A 27,294-nucleotide genomic window follows, 5' to 3' on the forward strand; every position below is an offset into this window, starting at 1 on the left:
CGAACAAACAAAAGCTGCCAGCGCAACAGACAGATTCAACAGCCGTACATGGCACACTACGCCCCGTAGAGCAGCAAAAGCTGCTGACTGTACGCAAACACACCACCACATCCCTTCTCTCTTCCTTTTCCTTATGTCATCCATTGCTTTTGCCTCTGTATATGTGATGCAATCTCATTTCTTCCCACTATTTCTCTCTCTCAGTCTCTGTCTCTGTCTGACAGCAGCTCTTATTCTCCAGTAACACCTTTCATAAATGGCAGGGTGAAAGGTGCCCACCGAAGGTAATAGCACGCCTAATCAAATTTCCCCCACCGAGAAAAGAACAGGAGAATGTAATAAAGGAAAAGAGGTGGGAGCCGGAGCAGATCGACCTGCCCCGTCGTCCATCCACACCAGGACCTTGTCCCCTCCATCAGTGATGAAGAGAAAGAAAAAATGCAAGAGAATATTGAAGAAAGCAGAAACTGGATGACAGGTCCGGCATTGTGATGGAAACCGATCCAACACTAGAGTAATGAGAAAAAGAAGAGATGAGAGAGAAGTGAGAAAACAGAATGGGAGAATGACAATAGAGGGAATTCATGAAAAATGAATTGTCTCTGCTGATAGCGTCATTTACTTGGAAATGCTGTCTGGGTTGTTTTAGAACACGGTTCACTAAAGGAAATGATACAAATGTGATCACAATGCAATTTGCACACCGTAAATCCCAGTTTTGTGAGTCTTGGGTTAAAGAATCATATTTGATACATCAGGCTTTTATGGTAATGTACTGATGCAGTTTCCAGAAAAATCTTAAAAGGATAGTTCACCCAAAAATGAAAACAACACCATGATTTACTCAACCTCCATCACAGGTATATATGACTTTCCTCTTTCAGACGAATACAGTCGGAGTTATATTACAAAATGTCCTAGCTTTTCCAAACTTTATAATTGCAGTGAATGGGTGCTGAGAATTTGAAGCCCAAAATAGTGCATCTATCTATCATAAAAAAGTACTCCACACGGCTCCGGGGGTTAATAAAGGCCTTCTGAAATGAATCAATGAGTTTATGTAATTGTGGCTGCATTGTGGGTGGTTAATGATTGAGACATAGGTGGAGCAACTGTTCAGTAAATTAGCCCCTGGATATCTATAAAATGTGCTGGAATTTAACAAAGAATAAAAGAGTAGAAAAGAAACATAAGAAACAGACAGAGGGAATTGCTCAAGCAATGAGAGAAAGTGAAAAAGGAGCCAGATGAAAGAGGGAAATGGATCATACACAGTAAGCTCAGTGGTGCTTCTTTTGTCTTTAACAAGTGCCTGCGCCAGCTGGAGAGATTAGAGCTCTGGACGTCCCAATAGACCTAGATTAAAGCTAACATGCTTTATTTAGTCCTAAAGTCCTGGTCTTAGATCAATGCCAGACTGGATTAAGCAGAAATTTGTCATGTGACATGACCAGGGAGTCCCTATTACAAAGGCAGCTGGGTAACTCAGTTAATATTCCATTCAATTTCACAATATCAAATTAAGAGATGGCAAATTTCCGTTTGTCTGTGGGATTTTTACTTTGCATCTAAGCAATATTTAAAGGGGTCATGAACTGCCTTTAAACCGTTTTCTGATTTAGTTCTCTGAGGACCACTTATAATGTTATCAATATTTTTTACATCAAAACATCATAATTTAGAAGTAATAGGCTATTTTCTGTCTTGTTTTGACCGCCCTCATCAGTACGCTCTGTTTGAATAGGCATGGTGGGTTGTAGACTCGCAAATAAACGGCCACTGCTATGACTGGCTAACAGTTGTGTATGTTTGACAGCCTACATCCTTCACAGATGGACGCTGCTGTGATTTAGGTTAAAAATGCATAAATACTGATATCACATCATATCAGTCAATCTGCAATAACAGACAAAGCAATAGTGACCTTGTAACAAAAACAGTTACTAACACCTGTGTGGTCCAATATAACCGGCAGAGCATCATATTTTAGTTTCAATCTTTTTGAAAATCCTGCATTGAATTGTGCTTTGTTGTAAATGAATCCGCGATAAAATGAAGTGAACAAAGGACCGAGCTCTTACTGATGCAGTCTGCAACTTCATTAAGTATAAAGTTCATCCACTCTTTCCTAATGTTGAGATCAGAGGGAAGGCAATGCAAAGACCCAATTTGGCGCTGCACAGCGTCTTGTATTTGCAGTCGGTTTTGCATAGACCTATGTGTTTGCCTTCGTTATTTACACTACATGTGTTGTAGGAGCAGGCATTGATGTTCTTCTGCGGAGGCGGTGGTCACTATTACGCTATTACGTCAGAAAGTGGCACGTTACACAACCTGTTGTTTTGGCAGACTGGCTTCAGTATAAGCTGTTTTTAGACAAGAAAGTTTTGAGTTCTGAAACTTACAGGATATTTTTATAGTTCAATGATGTTTTATATGTCAAAAGATCAATGGAAATTAGATTTCTCAGTTCATGACCCCTATAAGCACAATATTTAACAGCCATTTAAAACCTTGCAACATTAAACACAAAAACATCAACTATCATTTTGACATGAACTACTACTACATGCACACTAGATTTTTTTTTTTTATTTTATTTTATAATCTTACACTAAGGAAATAATTTTGTTATCATTTACTCACCTCCATGTTGTTCCAAACCCATATGATTTTTTTCTGGAGCACAAAAAGAGAATTTGCAGAGAATATCTTTGTTGCTATTTTCCATATAATAAAAGTGTATTATGACACTGGGACCATCAAGCTCAAATGACAAAGCAACAAAAATAGAATAAAATAAAAGTAAAAACAGTCCACAATTTTTAAGCCTATATAAAAGCAGCCAGCATATTCTTTCAAAATGTAACTTTTTTACATGCAAGAAAAAAAAAAATCATACAGGTGAGAAAGAACATGATGAACTGCTTTGAAATCTATTTATATCACTGTTGTGTTTTTAACTCATAGACAGATTTCCCCCTCAATTCCAGCAGCAAGAATTCAACATTACTTCATTTTTTTCCCTACAGATTTAATCTTATAAGACCGACATTATTACAGCTTCCCAAACCTATAAAACTCATCGGTGTGGGTCATTAATGTTTTAGTACTTTAGTACGTTGTTGTTTACACCACAGCTTAGTAGCCCAAGTACAACAGTTTACAGGGGTATTCAAGAAAAACTGAAATTTATAAACACAGACACACACGTTTTATGGGAACATTCCATAGGTGTAATGGTTTTTATACTGTACAAACCATATTTTCTATCGCCCTACACCTAAACCTAGCCCTCACAGGAGATTGTGCACACTTGTACTTTCTGAAGAACAACAACAACAAAAAAACTCATTCTGCATGATTTATAAGCCTGTTTCCTAATGGGGACCTACAATGTGATAAATACCAGGTACACACACACACTCACACGGCACAATTTTCAGTCAGATTTTTTCTAAGAAAAAATCTCTTATGCTCACTAAAGCTGCATTTATTTAATAATAATAATAAAATATATATATATATATAGAGAGAGAGAGAGAATTACAATTTTTACATTTTTTTCCTGTTTTTAATGCATTTTAAAATGTCATTTAAGCTGAATTTCAGCAGCCATTCCTTCATTCCTTTCTTATTATTATCAAATACAGTTGTATTGCTTAACACATTTGTGGGGGCATAATACTTATTTTTTCAGGATGAACAGTAAGTTCAAAAGGTGTATCTGATATAAAAATCTTTTGTAGAATTATAAATGTTTTTACTGTCAGTTTTTATTTATTTAAAGGGGTCATCGGATGCTAAGTTCACTTTTACATGCTGTTTGAATATTAATGTGTTGGCAGTGTGTGTACAAATCTACCCTATAATGATAAAAATCCATGCAGTGGTTTTTAATGAATCTGTAAAAATAATATTCCCTTTTTCAAATCGAGCCATTCTCAGATGCCTGTCGTTGTGGTGTCACAGCCACAGAGGCCGCTCCCACAATAGTTGATTGACATGAGCGTCTTACCTCAGATCAGTTGTAACAGTCCAACCTCCATGTTTTGATGCTGGAGCAGGGATGTAAGTTAGACAAGAATATCTCCGACTGAGCGATTAAGGTGTTGTGCTGCTGGATGTAATAATGAACATAGTGGTTGTCATTTACTCCCAACATCTGAGCTACTGAAGATGCAATAGATTACGTTTGTTTGTGAAGGGAATGCACCTCCCGATCTACATATTATATCCGTCTATGTTCGCGCAAATCATTCGTGATCCAGCTTCACTTACAGCAGAAGTAAGTATAAGGGTTTTTTACGAATCTTTGTGATCGCCTTTCATAATAAAGTGCTAGTTAGCAAGTTTAGCGGCTAAACGCGGCTAAATGCGGCTAAAGTAAACAGGCTCGTCACTCCACAGAGAGAAGAGAGGGGCGGGGCGAGCAGAGCTTATTTGCATTTAAAGCAGCCTTGCCCAAAATGGGATGATTTTTGCAGAGCTGATTTTGACAAGGTAAAAATGGTGTTGTTTTACACAACCATTGAGAATTTTTAACCAAAGTATATTATAGACTTTTCATTAAGACCCTAAAGAATCATATCAACCTGTGGAAAATGGGCATCCAATGACCCCTTTAATGTGTCTTTGCAGAATAAAAAAATATTAATTTCTTTAAAAAAACTCACTGACCCCAAATCTTTGAACAGTATTTATGTATGTAATATATTGAATAAATAAATAAATAAAACATTAGAACAAAGTAACATATCTTTCAATATGTTTATATTCTGCTTTGGAGAAAAAAAAAAGAGAGAGAAAAATAAATAAATTAAATTAAATTAAATTAATTCAATTTCTGATACAAACAAGATGCACACTGCTATGCGAAAGGCCTGCTTCATTTCTGCGGTGCCACACTGAGCTTCATGATAACACTGGGCTTAATCTTTCAAGTTTACAGACATCCATCCAACTGCATTTAATGTGGAAAATTACACCTGTCAGTGCAGAGCCCAGTTCATTAACGCTATTTCCAGATCTGTGGAGAAATACGATTAAGAGTATGATGACACACAAAGACTGCAAATCCACACTTAATTACGATCAGCATGTTTTTTTCTTCTGCATCCATCAACACGGTTTCCTATTTTCCAGATTAATTTAAGCATGCAAATAAGATTTGGAAATGGCAGAAACAACTTTTGGACAAAGTCCCCCTTGGGTCAGTGATTCAATATTCTAATAGGAAGGGAAAAGTGAGATGTGCTGTTAACTATTTCCTATCGGGGAAAATTAATATGCACAGGCAGGCTTAACGTAACAGCTGAAAAGCTGTGTAAGTTCAGTTTAAACAGCTGATCCTAACTTCCTGAAATGTGAGGTTTAAAACTAAGGAGAAGAGTGCTGCAATAGTTTCTCCTATTAGAGAAACCTGTTTGAAAACAGTCATTATTTTTGCATTTCCACTTGGTGACACAAAAATGGAAAATGAAGCATTTTGGCTTTATGTACCCACTGCAAACATTCCTCTGACAACTTCAAAGTAAAGTCTACTCCAAAGCATGCTCCTAAATCCATCACATGGTATTAAAATCCTTCCTTTAATATCTCTGTATGTCCAGTTATCCTAATCCCAATATTACTATTTGATGAGCTGAAGAAAATCTTTATTTAAACACATTAAACATGTATAGTGGCACCAGACGGAATTCTGACACTTAAATCAAACTTAAAAATGTAAAACATTAAACATGCAAAACATCAAACCCAAAGGCCTCTACAAACAAATGCTAAAAAAGAGTTTTTTTCAACACTAACTTCACTTTTCAATGAAGCTCCAAGGTCATTTTAGAAGATGTGTGAAGTCAGTTAAAATAAAGGCCAGTTGCTTTGATATTCTGTTCTGTAATGCAAAGATCATCCATGTTCCTCCACTATCGGACACTTTTATGTCCCAAGGGTTGATTTTGATTAAAACTAAAAAAGTGAACCTTTTTATTATCACATTGAAACTTGTTATTGTTTTACCCTTGTCCCAGAGCCACCCTTTCAATCTAAAAATATGAAAATTCATCATAAAAATGTGAATTATTAACTATGATGATTGAACAAACAGTGAAATAAACAAACAACGTCAATATTTACTGTGTAAAATATGCATTTTTTCAAAAACTGACTGCCCTTCAACTTTTCTCAAAAAATGTATGTACTTGTTTACCACTGAAACAACAGACTCAGTAAAGAGCTTGAGATGAAACCAATTAAATAACCTAGCGAGAGTGTGAAAAGTGTATTTTAAGAGACTTTTTACACTTTCCCTTTTCTTCCAGATTTTTTAAAGGCCCACAAGATCCATAGTTGATGAAACACATACATTTTTAAGTGTGGCTTAAGTGGCCTAATTCTTTTTGGGAGATATTACAACATCACAAAGGTTTTGCTCTGTCTGCAGTGAAAGAATAAAAACATCTCTAATGAGCGGCCTCATTTTGTCCAATTTTGAGTGAGGACCTTATTAGATTTCACAGACCACATGTACATGTTAATGGACAAACCTGAGTTCAACAACAATATCCGAAGCGCCACTGCATGTCATACAGTAAAAACAACCAGGACAAACTTCAGTTTAATAGGTTAGGCTAGTTTATGGTTACTGACCTCTGTCCATAGCTGGACTCCTTACGGCGACAATGAAGAGTCACAATCCTGTGACCTTCTGTTCTGACATCTTGACTAACCATCCAAAGCGTGGGGTTACTGGGTCGAGCGCCAAGGAACGCCACTCCATCTTTTAACTTCACCCTGCAGTGAAGATAAAAGAAAGACAAACATCAGTGCACTACAGCAAATACACCACAAAAGCACATATCATTCAGAAACATTACTGAGCATTTGATCGGATGAATCCAGGATAAGGGCCGATGCAAAAAACCCAGTTAGGGCGTCTGTGCAGATATTACTCTGCGCTTTCCATTTCCAAAGCATTCACTTATGCTAGCAGATTAACATAATAACGCACTACTTGAATGTCAACTGTATGGACCACTTTCACCAGGACCTATCGCTCTCCACTATCTATTTTTGCATTATACTAAATGAGAGATTTATATAGAGCTGATTGAGTCCTGCAACTGTTGAAGTGCTTTAGTCTCTCTGTGTCTCTCCTCTATGGCCTACACTTGACCTACTGGAGAACAATCCACATCTGTATTGAGCATTTAACCAGACACCTGATTATAACTATTATAAGCTTTCATTTTTTGCCAGCTCAAGAGCTCTCAAAGTTAAGTAGAGCCTGTAGCAGATTTTGTACCCACCACTTGAGTTGTGGATAATCTACTCAGATCTATACAAAGCTGCCTGTTTTAAGTACTAAAATGAGAGATTTGAAATATTTTCATGAAGATTCAGCTTTCACATTAGATAGTGACTTCCTAAAACTTTCAATTTACATCCCAAACAAATTCTAAAGGGCATTTTACAGACGAAACGATTGATAAAAATGTGCACAGACATTTTTAATGATGGCCACTACTGTTTATGCTCTGAATTACAACAACACAAAACAAAAATAACAAAACAACTGGGATTTATTTAGCAATTTCATTTTTTTTCTTTTGTTTTGTTGTAATTCAGAGCATAAACAGCGCAGCTGTCATTAAAAATGGCTAAATACATGGCTAAATAAATCCCATTTTGTATTGTTATGTTTTGTTGAATCACAAAGACCAGAAGAATTAATAAAAAAAAAAAGAAAAGTATATGTTCTTCTCCTTGAGATTTTTTAAAGGGCATTAAAGCTAAATGCCAATTTATTCACATCAAGTGTAAAAGATCTTATGATCAAATTAAAATACATATAAAAATTTTGACATATGTAGATAAACTAATAACTAATTTATTGTTATAACCACATTAACCAATAAAGCCAATGCTACTTTATTATAATATTATACTAATATAATATTTACATAATATATAAATAATAAAATAAAAGTATTAACAAATTAAATTACATTTTACAAATTAAAAATGTATTTGAATTCTACAAGTGAATTCAGACATTACAACAAAATGTACAGCATATGAAAAACATATTTTTTTCATGTTTCATTTATTGTTGTTTCATGTTGAGGAGACTTATAAATATAGTAAATACTGCAATATTGTGAAAAATGATTGCGAAAACTCTTTTTTTGTTTTTCTGAATTTTCAGTATTATTACTCCAGTCTTCAGTGTCACATGATGGTTCAGAAATCATTCTAATTTGCAGATTTAAAACTCAAGAAACATTCTTCTTATCAATGTCAAAAGCTGTGTTGCTTAATAGTTTAATGGCAACCTTTGAAAGAAAAGTTGAGCATTTATTTGAACATAAAACAGCATTTATTTGAAATAGTTATCTTTTGTAACAGTCTAAATCTTTTCTTGTGCTAGTGCGTGCCACTTCTTTTCCCAGTGAATATAATGCAGGAACTCATGGTTAACATGTACTTTGTACAACGGCCTTAAGAGTCTCTATAGAGACTAGTAGGATCCAATAATCCAATACTGTGCACACAGAAAAAAAAAAAACATACAAAGGAATAATAGTCTAACTAAAAGAGCTACTGGGGAGAAAGGCGGAGAATTTAGGCCAATTCACCCAGACACACTAGCGTGTCATCGGTAATGAAAAAGCGGTGTGGATGTGAGCTTGAATAGATTCCATTCTCTCCGCGCTCTGAACCGCTCAAGGCCTGCAGAGGTAGAGAGCAACAGAGGCACAGGCCGGCCACAAGCCGGTAATAGGATGACAAATGGCCGGCAAACAGCCAATCAAATGACTCGGTTGGGGGTGGGACCGCATTAGCATGTGACAGGGGGCCATAACTGACCCAGGGGAGATAACAGATGGAGAGGCACCCGAAATGAGAGAGGTCTAGCTTGGCCACACATCCCTCATTACAAGCCCCCTCTGATCCTTTCAGACCGGCCCTATGATTCATAATTGGTTTCACCATTGGACGTCAATGCGCGTTTGTTCGAGCACACAGTGCTTCATTAAATTTGTTAAAGTTGGTCTGTGAACAGATGTGGTCAGATGGAGAATAATGAGCTGAGTGATGGCAGAGCAGGTCTGAGAACAGGATACATCAACAAATATGAGCATCTTGCTATGGTTTGCTAACGTTCTTTACTCTCCAGTCTCGAAAGACTAGGGCAAAGGACAACTGCCCCCAAAATCTGCAGTTGGTCTCTGACCAGCATGCTTAAAGTTTAAAGTGTGGCAGATTGTGGTGTCACAGTAGATCAACTCATTACAAGAGTAACATATTCTCAGCAGAAGCATAATACCCCTGTGGCTGAACTCGAGTTTGCAGCTGATGCTTTTTGCATACTCTAAGACTCCATTAAAAACTGTCTGCAGCTCACATATTATCATGATCCAACAACAGACATGTAAAGAACTCAGAAACAGTCAAAGTCACCCATCATAAACAAGCCAGTTAGTTTTCCAAAGCCTGCAAATGCTAAATGCATGCAGATTGTAAATGCCTATTTTCACATTTTCACGTTAAAACTTAGTGCTTACACAAATGAAATTGATGGCATTCCCTAGTGAAAAAAAAAAATGCAAAAAAATATTTAAAATACATTTATTTCATGCTAAGTATGCTACAAATATATTATACAAACACAAATACCCTGCAGTTGTACTTTTAGTATACTAAACTGGTATCTTTAAATTCTGCTAAATTGGAACAAGTAATTTTGCACTTTAATTGTGCGGAAGTAGTGCTGAAGTCCAACTAAAGATATAGTGAAGTATATTTGATTGTGCTTAAATGGAACTATTTCAAGCACAGTTTAGGTACACTTAGGTACAACAAATTCCTCGAAAATAATGCACACCCGAGGTGTAATGGCCACTCCGCTTCATGACGTTTTCTAAGAAATCAGCGGCCTGTCGTCAAGTATTCCTTATTTTTTATATCGGTAAGTCTCAAGCGATATGTCAGTAAACATGTTAGGGTCATTGATGTATAAGGATCTTCGACAGGCCAATTTTAAAATACAAATAATAATAATATCTGTTGTAATTGTTCAAACATTAAGAATGTTGTGTACACATAAATTCATATTACAATTTAAAATAAAGTGATTTTAGTGTTTTTTCATCTCAATGAATTGGCCATAGCCTTAAAAATGTCATGTGGTGCGACCATGATTTATACTGAAATTAATTCATTTCCTTAACGTGCTTAATATTTTTTAAAAAACGTTCTTAGTAATTAAAGTGTTTAGAAAAAGTATTTGCATTTAGTTTGAGTTTTTTGTAATTAATGATCTATTTTTTTTTTGACTTCTTAAATGTAGTTAGCAGACTTATTTTTCCTGTAAAATTGCATAAAACTGAAAAAAATGTTTTAAAAATACCATTTGCTTAAGCAAGCTGTAGCAGTGATTCATATTTTAACCACAGAAATGAGATATTTTATTTTTATTTTAATAAAGTTATTCATATTACTGGTCACACTACATGATGAGTGGTCGCTCCAAATGACGCAAAGGCCTTATATCATTAAATTCATTAAATATCATAAATCTATTTAAAGAGACGTGTGAAAAGTCCAGCATATGGCATTAACTGCAAGCATTTCTTAACCCCAGTTATTTCTGAACTTTGCGCAATCTTGGCTGCTCAACTGACTCTTCACCGGGAGTTTGATTAACAGGCGATCTCACCAATCATAATGCCAATACGCCGTTTTGTCCGGCAAACAAACCAGACAGGAGAGTAAATTAAAGTGAAAATGGTGTGTATTGACATCTTTTCACGGTTAAAACAAGATACCTTCTGATGTTCATTCGTGTTTATTTCATGCAAAAACTAGTAAAGATGAAGAGATGATCGGTTCACGTGCCACTTGTCAGGACACATTAAAGAGCAACAAAACAGTATTTGTTGTTTGAATTTCTTTAAAAAAAAAAAAAAAAAAAAAGAAAAGACAAAATTTGGACACATACACTTTGTTTCATACCAAAAGTAACCAGCAAATTGGCAAATTGCTATATGATGCAAAGTCCTAATTTTGAATGGATTTTAACATAAAAGTCCTAAAATGGTAGTTTCTTGATGGTCACACCACAAAAGTTACGGGCTGCAGCTTTAAATTAAATTTATTTAAGTAAATATGTCTGCTTTAAAGAATGATAAGTGTTATAAATGAAGTGTTCTTGCTGCCTTCAAAATTTAAGTTTAGTCAACATGAAATGTTAAGTTGTACTATGTGAAAACTTGGATATTTGAGCTGAGTAAACTTACAATTGTAAGGCAGCCCCAACACTTTAAGTTGAAACAACTTAAATATGACTCAAATGCCATTTTAGTCCAACGACTATGAAAAAACAAAATCAAAATGTGCTGTCAAAATAAATAACCCTGCAGTAATATTGCTAGTATACTGCTGTAACTATTATAACTGCTAAAACTACTATAACAAGCCTGGGGCTCACATACCTCTCATTTGACACAAATCCACATGTTTCCATATTCACAATGTAACATTTGGTTGCTAAACTATTATTTCTGTTGGAATGTCATGGCTTTGAACTTTACTTGTGTCCTAATAAAGTTGTGGTGCATATTTGTGTATGGTTGACATTAATTGCATTATGTAAGTCCCTTTGGAACACAAGGTCCTGCTCGTCTCAGATGATACTTAAGTTGTAACTGGGTCAAAGAAAGCACTCTTAAGTTCAACTAATTGCATTTAACATAAATTTAGCCTATAATACATTTTTATTTAATTGCAAATAACATGCATATTTTAGAGATTTTAGGCCTCTTAAAAATGTCAGACGGACTCTCTTTACAACTTGGCTGCAGAACTAACACATCATGTTTTTCCACAGTGTATTTTGCCAGAACATTCTGAATAAATCTTACAATTATATCTCTGAAGATAGCTAAGAAATTGAAGTTCACTGAAAAAGAATTTTCACTCAGAAATTGCTATTAAATTTCACAAATAATTACAAAGACACTGCAGTGAACACATTGTGAAATGATGAAGATAATTTTCTTGTAAAGCATACTCCACTATTAATTTTTGCAGTCTTGGTTCTGCCAAAAAGCTTGCTGAATATTTTCCCATTTCTTCAAAAGCCCCTGCAGACTGATTTTAGAGGTATTTAAGGAGTGTACAGACCTTCGATGGCCAGCTTGTTTTGTTACAGAAGACTGCATTTATGTCACAAACACAAATAGTGCAGAAGCAGTGAAATGCTGTCTCTGCACGACCGCATAGCTCTTCAAATGTAAATTCACCTGAAGCAGAAAATAAAGTTAGGAATAAAAAACAAATAAAACAGGAAACTAAAACAAAGGGAGGCTGTGTCTATAAATATACTGTGTAAATAAGTTCAGGTAAAACAACATAAATTCAAAATGTGCATAAGTTATTCAATATATAACAGCTACTGTATGCAACAAAGTTCAGCAGTGTGAAAAGGCAGAGTTGTTCAAAATCCATTACAGATATAAAATCTGTGTTATGTGGTGCTTTCACTAACCCTGGCTGTTCTAAGCTTTGATTATGAACAGGCGGTTCATTTCAGAAAGAAAGATTTGTGTCCTTTTCATACTGAAAGTGTACATATCCCGAGAAAGGTTCAAGAGCCCATTAGAGGTCCCTGTTCTGACACATGCAGAGTGAAATGGCCGTTCAAAGAGAGCGAATCGCTGCTGTTAGTGAATGCCGCTGAAACATCCGATCACTGTGAGATGTTTGTGTTTCTCAGTGTGAACAAAACTAAATGGAAAGCAACAGCACCCCTCACTAAGCTTGCTTTCTTTTACAGCATTATTAATGTTTCACCTATTTGTGCTCCTCTCTCTCTGGTGGATTCCTCCATACATAATGATGAGATAAGTGAGATGGGAAGTTGCTCCCCAGGTAGCAGTATGAGAAAATAAAAACACCAGCATAAAATTCAATAAGTCTTGTGTCTGAGTGCTCCTGGGAGCCCCTCTCTGGCAGTCCCCTGCCTGTGAGTTAGTGACTCACGCTACACTCAAGCACACGCTTCTCTTGTCTGTGATCAATTTAGTTGCAAAATACATAAGTACAATCAGTGAAGACTGTAGACCACATCAACAGAAACTAATATCCTTAGCCGTCCCTAAACATGTTTATTTGTTTAGGGAGACAGCAGAGACAGATGCAAAGCTATAACCAATCGTTGGTTTACCTGTACGTTAACCAACTGTTGACTGCCAATAACATAACTGAATGGGGATGCTAATGTTTTGTGGATTCATACTAAACTCTTATACACGGGGCAGCCGTGGCCTAATGGTTAGGGAGTTTTAGGGAGGCTTGTAACTGAAAGGCACCGAACTGCTCCCCGGGCGCCGCAGCGATAGCAATATGGCTGCCCTTTGCTCCGGGTGTGTGTTCACGGTGTGTGTGCGTGTTTGTTCACTACTGTGTGTGTGCATTTGGATGGGTTAAATGCAGAGCACAAATTCTGAGTATGGGTCACCATACTTGGCCACACGTCACATCCTTTCCTTTCCTTTCCTTTCCTTTCCTTTCCTTTCCTTTCCTTTCCTTTCCTAAAACTATTAAAAACTACTGTCAAGCAGTTTTAGCGATACTAATGAGTAAAACTACTATGTACAACACACCATAAAACTGTAAAATAAACTTACATCTTAAAGAATTACAGTAGTATATCCAAACTGATCTATCAGTGGAATGTTTCTTATTTTCATGTCTTGTACTTATTATTATTTGCTGTCACTTCCTCAAGTGATGTCAACTGTCAGTCAAGCCAATCACTCAAACAACAGTGGCATAATGAGAAACAAACAGCATAATGTATTTATAGGTACATGTATGAGATACTGATGTTCACCATGGATAACATTGTGTCTACACCGGATGCGACAGTTGTCGCTCTGCACCGCAACAGCTTGAGGCTGTCTACTCTGCCAATGGCTGTTCTAGACCACAGTAACTAGGGGGACCAGGCAGGGGCCACTTGTTCTTTTAGGGGACACACTTTTAAAATTCATCTTAACCTGCTTTGAGTATTATTCATTCAGTCAATTTTCACCATATCACTGCTTAATATAATTTGTTACCCCGCTGCCTTAAAATGTTTAGTTTAGTCAGCTTGAAATTTTAAGTTACTTAATGTTAATTTAAGTGACAACTGGAATATTTTAGTTGACTTTAATGGGGTTTTTTTTGTTTGTTTTTTTTACTGTGAATAACAGTTTAAACTAAATGTTTTATCATGTTTAATTTATTTGACAAACAATTTTGTATTGTAGTGTCAGGGGCGTCATGCACCCATTTAACTTAACTACCAGATGGGTGTCATAGCATAAAATATTTTCAATACGACTTATATTTAATGCAAATTAAAAAATAAAAAAATAAAACATCTGAAGTTACTATAATTATAACACTTTCATTGTACAGAAAGAGAGCAAAGTGTTCAAGCAGTCTCAAAAACTCCAATTAAAATAACTGAAGATGTTTACACTGTAAAATTAATATCTTACTCGCATCGTACAAACATCCGCACTTTGTTGTTTCTGATGAGAGAATTCGCCAGAGAGCAGAATAAAACACAGGCGTTTCAGAGATGACTCATCTGAACGCTTCTGATTGGTCACTGCATTCATAAGCTCAACAGAATCATGCGTGACTAGTTATAATGCGCAGAGCTGTAAAAACGCGTCTTTCTCTGGCTCAGTGCCAGCAGAAATTGTCTTACTATAGGGAGATGAGACTGAGAGGGTCTGTATTACTTACTATTTTAGAAAGCGTAACAGCTAACTTAGATCACGTGTCTCTTAATAACCAATCATATTACAGTCTTGACGTCGTTGAATTTCAGTCAGAGTTGTGCGACACTCAAATGCCATTTACGGATACCATTGGAATGAATGAGAAGTGTCGTATGCTGAATCCAACCTGTCGCAAAAATCAGTGACTTCTCTTGTAAAACAGCATTTTTAAAAAAAAAAAAAAAAATAGTTCAATCCAAAAATATTGTTTAGAGTAAAACATGTTGAAGATTAGCAGATAGGCTGTCGACTCATGATAAGCCATTTCCTCTAAAAAGCTGTTTATTCAGCATAGTAAAGCCTCTCCTCCATTGACATCCATTCAAAAAACAAACAAACAAACAAAAAAACAGCCTCTGGTCTCCTTTCCAAACATACTGCCAGACCGTAAGTGTTAGCTTTAGTCGTTACACTTCTTCAGCTAATTGTTGCTAGTGGCTTTGGTGCCAGCCAGCGAACGCAGGACACATTATTATTAATAAATAAATAAATTAATAATTAATTAATTAATTAATTAATTCAATAAATCAATTAATAACTCACTCTTAAAAACAGTAACTTGTTGCCACCTACTGGCATAACAATAGAACCTGTAGAGAGAGTCATATGGATGACCTGAACTTATATGAATATGACAAAATATGACAAAAGCCTATTTTCTACACTTTTACACATATTAGGTCACTAATTGTCAAACTGAATACTATAGATTCACTCATATCCACATCCAAGTACACTCATCGGCGGAAATATTACTGATAGTAAATGACTGTTTTTTACTACTAAATTACTTTTATAATGTACTGCACACTTATTGAAGCGTGTAATTGATTGTCACAGCATGATTTATTTTCTTCTATATTTAATTTATAGTTGTTAAAAGTAGCTTATTTATATTTATTACTTATTTGTGAATGCATATTTATCGTTAAATGATATCAAAGTATTTCTATAGTTTTTGACGATATGCAAATGTTTATTTATTATTTCTGTACAATTTATAAAGTAATATTTCCTGCACATGGATTTACATAGTGGATTTACTATAAGGGAGACCCAACTTTGTTTAACAAAGCAGCTGTTCCAATTTGACTTGTACTGTAAACTTTAAATAGTTAAAAAGTTAAGTGAATATGTTTTCAGATTCTATACTCTCCTATACTCTCAAAAACATTCCACATAATTCCACAGATTTTTTTTTTCTTTCTAAAAATTCTGCACAGAAATAGCCAAAAAAAGCTAATTTAGTCTGGGCCTACTAATGACTTTTGGCAGTAAAGACATGAGGGGGAAAAAAGTTTTGTTTTTCTAATTAAGCAAGTTTTACTTGTTAGATTAAAAAACTGCTAAAAGAACAAAATAGCTAAAGCAGATGAGGTGTATAAAGTCCATAAGTAATGACTATTATAAAGAAATCCGTGCCACAGTCCCACAGTGACCTCGCAAAACCACATCAAGTTAATTCCAGCGCATCCGTAAAACTCAGCATTTCAGTCCCGATAAATCTAGGAAAGTCAGTGATGCGTCTCCCCAGACACATTACAACAACACAAGGTCCCCGCCGTCTCCTGTCAGGCCAGACAGAGAGACACTCACTTGGCAGACGCTCTGTAACAGTGGTGACATCTGTGAAAGCCTACAGAAGGGCAACGAGGGGTGACTGAGGACGTTAAATGGGGGAAGATTCTGCTTTGTAGTTGTCAGTGTTCTATCTATGGCAAAGTGCCTCTCTTGTTTTTCCATTTTGCTGAGGGCAGATGTTTTTGTGCGTGTGCATGTTCATCAGGGAATATAACTCCTTAGATGCGCTGGTGTACTTCTGAGGTGAACTTGTGCGTGTGTGTGCGTTCCTTCTGTCTGCTTCCGAGTTCCCAGGGCGTGACTCCACAGTCTGCTCTGTAAAACGACATCTTGTTAAGTCAATCTGTTTCGCTGTATCTTCGCTCTCTTTCTTGCTCTCTCATTCCACTCTACTGCGGGACAGCTTGTTTGCTAAACATACACATTTATCATTTACATCACTTGTTCATTTCAGCACAGACAGTATATCATTTCCCAATATGAAGTTCACTCCATAAAGCTGATGATTCCTTCATTTATGCTGTCTGTGTCATAAACACAGCATGATTCCTGATGAATTCAATTCTATGGTCGTTTTAAGGGGCGCTCGCATCTGCAGCGACCAAAGAGCTCCATAAAAACCTGAAGGAAATTTGTTAGGTCAAAGAAGTAGACGGGGAAAAATATAATATAATAAAGTGTATTTCACCCCTCCCCAAAACATCAGGCACCGGTAAAACATCTACTGTACTATAGTATCATAATGAAATAATAGTGATATATATGTTACTGTAGTCGCGGTTCCATTTAGGAAAGACGGAGGGGAACTAAATGTTACTGTGAGCAATTCCACATGCAGGATGTAATAATAAAAAAAGAGTGGAAAATGATGATTCATGCATTGATATCCGTTCATCTTGTTCATGCTATGATCTATTACACACCGCTGCAATTCATACATAAATGCTTTCTCTGCAGAGTCACTATTTTGAGCAGCATGGCAACTTTTGAGTCAGAGTAGAATGACATCTTATTTTTTACTAGTAATACATCTTATTTCTGATTAGATTTTTAAGATATGTATGTTATGGGATTGTTAGCGGTCAACAGTGCTGCAACCTGCTGACCTCTGGCAATAAAATCCGTCTGTGTGAACTGACATTTGACATTTTTATGATTTAATTATTCAGAGCAGCTTTTTTATGATGATCAGAGTCACTGTCCTAAACACCATCATCATTGCAAATCAACTTCTGAGTATAATTACCATAAACCGGCACAAATTGCACCTGATTTAGATTTACATTAAATTTGCATTTGGCATTTATGCACATAGCAGATACTTTTATCTAAAGAAGTGACATTTGAGAATTAGTTTTTCATAATTTATTTTCAATAATCTCAGTTGTTGCTGTATTTTATACTGTACTCTTTAATTGTATACTGTATCAATTGTTATTGTATGCTTTAGTATGTCAGTAAGATTTTTATTTATTTATTTATTTATTTATTTTTAGTAATTAACCATTTTATTTAGCAAGGATGCATTTATGTGTTTTCTATTTCAAATTAATTTTGTTCTTTTGAACTTTCTATTTATCACAAAAAAAAAAAAAAAAAAAAAAAAAAAAAAATCCTGAAAAAAATATATCCGTTTCCACAAAAATACAAAGCAACACAAATAACATTAACATTGATAATATACATTTTTAATGTTTTTTTTTTTAAAGAAGTCTTTTCTGCTCATCAAGACTTTGTTTATTTGATTAAAATTCAGAAAAAAATTGTAATACTGTTAAATATTATTAAATCTTTTTTTAAATATGTACATTAAAATCTAACTCATTCTTGTGATCAAAGCTGAATTTTCAGCATCATTACTTCAGTCTTCATTGTCACATGATCCTTCAGAAATCCTTCTAATATGGTAATTTATTATCAATGTTGAAAACAGTGCTGCTTAATATATATACATATATATATATAGTTTTTTTTTTTTTTAACTTGAGATACTTTTTTCAGGATTCTTTGATGAATAAAACATTAAAAAGATCATCACTTATTTAAAATAGAAATCTTTTCTAACAATATACACTACTGTTCTAAGTTTGGGGTCAGTAATTTTTTCTTTCTTTCTGTCTTTGAAAGAAATTAACACTTTTTTCAGGAAGGATATGTTAAATTGATTTTTTTTTTTTTTTTTAAAGTGATAGTAAAGACTTATATTGTTAGAAAAGATTTCTTGTTTGAATAAATGCTGTTCTTTTTAACTTTTTATTCATCAAAGAATCCTGAAAAAAGTATCACGTTCCAAAAAAATATTAAGCAGCACAACTGTTTCCAACACTGATAATAAAAGTATTAAATCAGCATATAAGAATGATTTCTGAAGTATCGTGTGACACTGAAGACACTGAATTCAGCTTTGCATCACAGAAATAAATTACACTTTAAAGTATATTAGAATAGAAAACTGTTATTTTAAATTGCAAACATATTTCATAATATTACTTTCTTTCTGTATTTTTTTTTTTTTTTTTTTTTTTACATAAGATCAGACATAAAAAATCTTACTGATCCCAAACTTTTGAACGGCAAATATATATATATATATATATATATATATATATATATATATATATATACATATATATATATTTGTAGTTGAGTTCCTCACTGGACATGTTGGCAGACACAGCATAGTTGATTTCAGGTTTTACTGTCCTTAGGGGGTCATTCAGACCCTTTCTAACCCTCAACACCAACAAACACACATGCACACACAAACACACACAATATTATAATGTTCCGCTTCAGTCAATCACTGAGCAATATACCAATCCGCCTATAAAGAATGAATAATTCAGTGATGCACCCCTCATTCAAACTATCCATTTCACCACTGATTATCAAAAAGGCCCCAGAAACCCCTGAGGTGTGACACTTAGTCAGTAATTCACTCATTTCTGTTTCATAAATATCAGTTGTATCGTGTTTAAAATTGATGCACAAGTGTCTGATTGGTGCTTGACTGTCCTGACCTTATATACTCCTAATAGAGGCTCAGTGAACACAAGAAAAAGCATTTTCTCTACAGTAGGAGATCTTTATGGTGAAGTGTATAGTGAAGGCTCATTTATGACTATAAAAGGACAGTAAACTTTAGTTTTGAAACTCGAAAAAGTAAATTTTCCCTACTTTGAAAAAGATATTCCAACTAAAATGTTTATGTTTAAATACATTTAAATGTAAAATGTATATATTGTACGTACATGCAATTTCAGCAAAAAGAGATTTTGACCTATGTTTTCTGTGGACATTTGTTACATAATGAAAGTCAGTGTGGTTCAAAGTTGTTTTGATTCCAAGGATTTTAATTACTGAAACTTTCTTTAAATATTGTATTTATAGTATAATTGACTTGCATTTTAAAAATATATACCCTAGGATTATGGTGTACAATGATTTGCTATTTACAGTACTGAGAACAAACATCAAGGTCTGAAACCTCAGTGTCTGAACTTACTAGTAATTCAAACATTTGACTTATAATGAGTGAGAAATATGCTGCTGCATGGAAGGGTTTGCCAATTAAATCCTTCTTTCTGTGTAAACAGCGAATGTTTGAGAGATTGTGAGATCGTCATACAGTCAGCATTCAGAATTAATCTAAATTCATTTCATCTGCTCTCATAGTCTAGAAAAGGGTTCAGTGATTTCCACTGAAAATGGGAACAGGTAATTGCATTTGACAGACAGGCAGTAAAAAGGGGAATTTTTCAGAGCAAGCGTGAATCTTAGAGATCAGAAATTGTCATAATAGTACACCGAAAGAACATTCTGCACATATTTGAAGACACATTTATGTTTCTGAGTTTCCTGTGTTACCAAACGCAAAGAATGTTTATATTAAAGTGCAAACATTCCTTTCACCTTTTCAATTCAATTCAGCATGCTGGACAAGCCAGCAAGTCTTTTTTTCCATTTAATGCCTCTGACAGAATCAATACTGAATATCCAGGACAGAATAAACATGCATTCACCAAAAAAAAAAAAAAAAAGATTTTTCATTTATTTGCTGGTGTTTGCACCTGAGCATAAATAGGTCTTATCACGTCTACCATAACATCCCTGTCAAAGCACAAGTATGTCTCCACTAACCCGTGATGACAGCTATATATATGTATATATATATATATATATATATATATATATACACACACACACACTGAAAAGCACTAATGTCTTTAATGCTCTTACACAAGAATTTTCTAATACAATAATATTTTGATTATTTCCATTAACTTAAGATCTGTAAAATTGTAAAATTTGCATTATTAAGGCTGTCAATTAAGAAATAAAATAAAATAAATAAAATAAAATAAATATAGCTGCAAGCAGCAATTACGGGGCCAAGCACTAGACAAGGATCAGAGCAACTGAAGCAATCAGTAATCGATGCCATTTTAAGACGATTTATTCAAAATGGGTGAAAAAAAATCATAAAAATGGGCACTAATAATATGACTTAATGGCTTAATGACTTAATGACTTAATCACTTTTGACCAACAGGTTGCTCAGTTATCAAATCAATGTGGCGTGTTCTGTGTGAGGCGACAATGCCACACACAAAGTTTGGTGTCATTATGTCAAAGCTTTCCAGGGATACAGCCTCAGAGTCATTTTGGCATCATGCCTCAAAGTTGTAGTGGCACTGTACGAAAACAGTTCCATTTATCAACACAAAATCCATAACTTTTTGTCAGCACAGTCTGTAGATGATCTGAGTCGATTTTGGTGAAAATCAGACAAACTAGGAGGAGTTCGAAAAAGTTGGTTTTTAACATAAATCAAAATGGCGGACAGGAAGTTCAGCCAGCTATGGCATAATTGGTATGTTTGTTTTTAGCAGGACCCAAGGAATATTTTAGAAAAAAATATTAATATATTTTTTTAAATATTTTACAGTTTCATTACAATAGGCTAATGCAGTCAAAAGTTATTAGCATTTTTGGAAACTTCATAGCTAATGGTTAATGAATGGTGTATTACTCTTGACCAATAGGTAGCGCTGTTACCAAATTGATGTGGCATGGTCAGTGTGAGGTGACAATGGCACATACAAAGTTTGGTGTTAATATGTCAAAGCTTTGAAGAGATACAGCCTCAGATGCAAAATTCACTGATACATTAAATAAAAACCATTTTGTATATTGACACGAAATCCATAACTTTTTTGCCAGCATGGTCTGAAGACGAACCGAGTCAAATTTGGTGAAAATCGGACTAACATTCCTAAGAGGAATTTGAAAAAGTAGGTTTTTAACATTAATCAAAATGGCAGACAGGAAGTTCATCCAATTATGGCATAATTGGTATCAATGTTTTCAGTATGACCCTAAAAATATATTGAGATCAGTTTTATTACAAAAGGCCAATTTATTTACATTTACATTTACATTTACATTTATTCATTTAGCAGATGCTTTTATCCAAAGCGACTTACAGGTGGGGAATACATTAAGCGATTTGTCCTAAAGAAGCAAAACGACCTACGAAGTGCTCAAAATACCATATAACAGGCATTGTTCAATTAAGTACAAGCTAGAAAGGGAAAAGAGTAGAAAAGGATTTTTTTTTTTTTTTTTTTAAGTCAAGTAGTGTCGAAAGAGATGGGTTTTCAGCAGTTGCTTGAAAGTTGTTAGGGAGTTGGCATTCCGGATAGCGGTGGGAAGATCATTCCACCAGCCAGGAACGGTGTAAGAGAATGTTCTGAAAAGTGATTTTGTGCCTCTTTGTGATGGTACAATGAGGCGTCGCTCACTGGCGGATCTCAGAGTTCTGGAGGGAGTGTAGATTGGTAGCAGTGAGTGGAGGTAGGCGGGCGCCGAGCCTGTGGTTGTTCTATAAGCAAGCATCAGTGTCTTGAATTTGATGCGAGCTGTAATTGGGAGCCAGTGCAGGGTGATGAAGAGAGGTGTGACATGGGCCCTTTTAGGCTCGTTGAAGACCAGTCGTGCTGCTGCATTCTGAATCATTTGTAAAGGTTTGATTGTGCATGAGGGAAGACCGGCTAGAAGAGCATTGCAGTAGTCCAGCCTGGAGATGACCAGGGCCTGGACAAGAAGTTGTGTGGCCTGCTCTGTTAGAAAGGGCCTGATCTTTCTGATGTTGTGTAGGGCAAACCTGCAAGATCGAGCAGTTTTAGCAATGTGGTCTTTGAAAGTCAGCTGGTCATCAAAGATAACACCAAGATTTCTGGCAGAACTTGATGGGGTAATTGTTAAAATACCTAAGTTGATGGTAAAATCATGTTGTAGAGTCGGAGTGGCAGGGAAAATAAGGAGCTCAGTCTTTGCCAAGTTGAGCTGTAGATGATGTTCTTTCATCCACTCCGAGATGTCCGCCAAGCAGCCTGAGATCCGTGCAGCTACTGTTAAATCATCTGGTTGAAATGAAAGATAGAGCTGCGTGTCATCAGCATAGCAGTGGTAAGAGAAGCCATGTGCCTGTATGATGGGCCCCAGTGATGTAGTGTAAATGGAGAAGAGGAGGGGTCCAAGAACTGATCCCTGAGGAACCCCTGGCCAGATGATGTGCTTTGGATACCTCCCCTCCCCAGGCCACCCTGAAAGACCTACCTGTGAGATAGGATTCAAACCAGCGAAGTGGAATCCCTGTGATGAGAGGGTGGACAGGAGGATCTGATGATTGACTGTCAAAAGCAGCAGAAAGATCCACCAAAATGAGTACCGATGATCTGGAATCAGCTTTTGCAATCCGCAAGGCTTCAGTGACTGACAGTAGTGCAGTTTCAGTTGAGTGGCCGCTCCTGAACCCTGACTGGTTAGCATCCAATGAACTGTTCTGCGTGAGAAACAGCGATACCTGGTTAAAAACGACTCATTCAAGTGTTTTTGCTATGAATGGAAGGAGAGAGATTGGTCTATAGTTATCTATAAGTGAAGTGTTTAATGTAGGGTTTTTTAACAGTGGGGTTACCCGAGCCTGCTTGAATGCAGTGGGGAAAGTGCCTGTGAGGAGAGATGTGTTGATGATGTGTGTAAGTGCTGGTAAGAGTGTAGGAGAGATTGCTTGGAGAAGGTGAGAGGGGATAGGATCTAGTGGGCATGTTGTAGGATGGCTGGAGAGGAGAAGTTTGGATACTTCTGCCTCAGAGAGGGGACAGAAGGAGAAGAGTGGGGTGTTAGCTGTGGATGTTGTCGGTATTAGTTCCTGTACGTGTGGAGCCAAGAACTCGCTGCTGATAGTTGTAGTTTTGTTAGTAAAGAATGTGGCGAAATCGTCGGCTGTTATGGAAGTGGTGGGAGGTGGTGGTGGAGGGCAGAGGAGCGAATTGAATGTTTTGAAGAGGTTACGTGTGTCTGGAGCATTGTTGATCTTGAATTTTTTCAAACGTTACTAGCATTTTTGGAAATTTCGTTATAACTTTGCCCCTAGACTTTTTGAGTACTGCCAGGGCATGGTGCCGAAGACACATACCAGGTTTTGTAACAATACACCAATGCGTTCATAAAATATAGAATTTCTTGACAAAATTCAAAATGCCCAAAATGGCTGACATGGGAAAATTGGGTATGGTTTGACTCGGCATGTTACACCAAATCTAAAGAGACCACTTTTTGGCCACACAGTTCACAAATTATAAGCAAAAATATATATATTTTTATATATCTATATATACCATATATATTTATATATACCACTGGGTGGCAGATAGCCTCAGGTCCTGCTTGTTATAACACACACCAAGTTTGGTCTCAATATGGCAAAAGGTTTTGGAGATATAGCCTCACATTCATTTTTGCACATTTTTTGTAAAATTCATTCACACGTTATTCGAGAACGGTTTGATGAATCAACTTTAATTCAATAGCTTTTTGCTAGCATGATCTGAAGATGATCTGAGCCAATTTTGGTGAAAATCAGAAAACGGTCTAGAATAAGTTAGAAAAAATAGGTTTTACGAACAATTACATAGCGAAAAAGCTAAACCTTACGATTTTAAAAATGGTGTCCATTTGACTCGGCATGAACCAAGGATTCAGAGGGAAAAAAAATTCTTTCTGTGCCTTACGATTCAAAAGTTATTAGCTTAAACATGAGCGAAACTTTGGTCAAGTGGTGGTGCTAAAGAGTTTGAGTTAGAGACTCCAAATTTGCTGTGGTTAATGATGAGATTGTCCTCTATCAGTATGCCAAATTTCACAACGTCTATGGGCTGCCATAGACCTTCAACGCTTGGCCACTAATAATGTTCACTGAAGTAAAACTCCAAAAGCCAATTTTAGTCTACTCAATACTGTAATGACCTACCTTCATATTTTTCCTCAGAAAATATTTATGCATCTTTGTAATTGTGATTAATAAGCATTTATTAATGCAATCTGATTTTATAATTAATTGAGGCCTCTGAGACACCACTTTCTAGCGGTCATGTGTTTTGTGTTTGTCCTTAGACTCTTATGTTGAAGCGTTTTTCTGCCCTGTTGTTTCTATCTTCATTTCCTGAGTTTAGTCCCTGTTTCCTTAGTCTGCATGTTTTGTTTCTATAGTTACCCCTGTACACTGTAAAAAATAAAAAAACACAATTTGTTGAGTCAGCTTAAAATAATTTGTTACCCTGCTGCCTTAAAATTTTAAGTTCAGTCAACTAAAATAAGTTTAATCAACTTGAAATGTTAAGTTATACTAAGCAACAACTTAGATATTTGTGTTTGCTAATCTTAACAGATGGTTAGATAACCCAGCTGCCTTAAAATTTTAAGTTGATTCAACTCAAATATCTAAGTTGTCACTTAGTATAATTTAACATTTCAAGTTGAATAAACTGTTTTTGAGTTAACTGAACTTAAAATTTTAAGGCAGCCAGGTAACAAATTATTTTAATTTGACTCAACAAATTGTTTTTTACAGTGTAGGTGCTTCTATGACAAATGCCCACACCTTCTTGTTATCTTGTTTAGCTCGTCTCTCTGTGTATTTAAACCACTTGGTTTTCACTTGTGTTTTCTGGTCATTGTTTCACGTTTCCCTGTATTGCTCTCTGGATTTTCCTGCCTGTTATGTGAAGTTTATGATAGTCTTTTTGAGTTTTTGTCTTTTCTGAATTAAAGTTCTGCATGCAAGTGGATTCTCTGTCTGCCTCATCCCTACGTTACAGAACAACCAGCCAACTATGAATCCAGCAGCACAAATGATATGTCTCCATCAAGAAGATTGGCCCATTGAGGACTACGTGATGGACTTTGTTGAGCTAGCACAGTTGACTAGTATGGACAAGATATGCCTGATGATATTTTTTCGGGGTAACCTATCTGAGCCACTCAGCTTATTTATGCCTCTTCATGATCCTCACTGGACTCTGGAGTTTTACATTGATCTGGCACTCCAATGGTGGGGCTCTCCTTTTACTGTGGGAATTGCAGAGGAGGAAAGCGATATTCCCACTCTTCCTGAGTCAAGTTAAGTCACAGCCACTCTTCCTGAGTCAAGTCAAGCCACAGCCGCTCCTCCTAAGTCAAGTCAAGCCACAGCTGCTCCTCCTGAGTCAAGTCAAGCCATGGCCACTCCTCCTAAGTCAAGTCAAGCCACGGGCGCTCCTCCTGAATCAAGTCAAGCAACGGACGCTCCTTCTGAGTCAAGTCAAGCCACGGACGCTCCTCCTGAATCAAGTCAAGCCACAGACGCTCCTCCTGAGTCAAGTCAAGCGAAGGACGCTCCTCCTGAGTCAAGTCAAGCCATGGCCACTTCTCCTGAGTTAAGTCACGTCACAGCCACTCTTCCTGAGTCAAGTCAAGCCACGACTGCTCCTCCTGAGTCAAGTCAAGCCACAGCCACTCTTCCTGGGTCAAGACCTCCTGTTCCACCGAGGAAGTCTTCTGCTCCGTTTGCTCTGCCATAGAGGTTTTCTGTTCCGTCTGCTCCACCATGGAGGTTTTCTGCTCCTCTTTGGAAGTATTCTGATCTTTCTATTCTGCCGTAGAGGTCACCTGTTCTGTCTGCTCCACCGTAGTGGTTTTCTGCTCTTCCCTGGCTCTCTGCTTTGCCCGCTTCACCCTGGCTCCCTGCTCCATTGATCCTGCCTCAGTCCCCAGGTCCTCTTCCTGCACATGGACCTGGCCCTCCGTCCCTACCCCTGTTCACCTCTGTTCTACCACCTTCCTGGACCTTGTCATTTTTAGGAGAATCTGGAATTTGCTCCTTAAAGGCGGGTCTCTGTCATGTGTGTTTTGTGTTTGTCCCTAGACTCTTATGTTGAAGTGTTTTTCTGCCCCGTTGTTTCTGTCTTCACTTCCTGAGTTTAGTCCCTTTTTCCTTAGTCTGCTTGTTTTATTTCTATAGTTACCCCTGTAGGTGTTTCTATGACAATTGCCCACGCCCCCTTTTTATCTTGTTTAGCTCGTCTCTCTGTGTATTTAAACCGCTTGGTTTTCACTTGTGTTTTCTGGTCGTTGTTTCATGTTTCCCTGTATTGCTCTCTGGATTTTCCTGCCTGTTATGTGAAGTTTATGATAGTCTTTTTGAGTTTTCGTCTTTTCTGAATTAAAGTTGTGCATGCAAGTGGATTCTCTGTCTGCCTCATCCCTATGTTACAGTAGCTTTCGAATAAGTGTATTTACCTTCTTTTCTTATATTATTTATATATTATCATGCCCGGCCCAAATCTGTTCTTTTACTAAGAAACAATGGACTTTATTTATGAAACACAAGCAAAACAATTGTTTTCTGCAAATCATTCATAAAACCATTATTACATCAATTTCCATTCAAATCAGTTGAATTGATGCAACAATGGATTTTATGAACAATTTACACATAAATTTGTGCTGCTCCGGTTCCATGAATTAGACTTATGAATTAGACCTAGTT

At 36.2% G+C, this 27,294-nt stretch overlaps 1 protein-coding gene across 2 annotated transcripts in view; it reads right to left on the reverse strand.

Moving 5' to 3' along the window:
* Positions 1-27,294, reverse strand: part of si:dkeyp-14d3.1 (transmembrane protein 132C) — a 308,473-nt gene that overhangs the window by 149,466 nt on the left and 131,713 nt on the right. For both annotated transcript variants that reach the window (XM_051117432.1, XM_051117433.1), the window contains one exon: positions 6,649-6,792. In XM_051117432.1, coding sequence (XP_050973389.1) covers positions 6,649-6,792 — 144 coding nt within the window. The remainder of the gene's footprint in view (positions 1-6,648; positions 6,793-27,294) is intronic.

The sequence above is a fragment of the Labeo rohita genome, chromosome 8 (genome assembly GCF_022985175.1).
Source record: "Labeo rohita strain BAU-BD-2019 chromosome 8, IGBB_LRoh.1.0, whole genome shotgun sequence".
Taxonomy (NCBI): domain Eukaryota; kingdom Metazoa; phylum Chordata; class Actinopteri; order Cypriniformes; family Cyprinidae; genus Labeo; species Labeo rohita.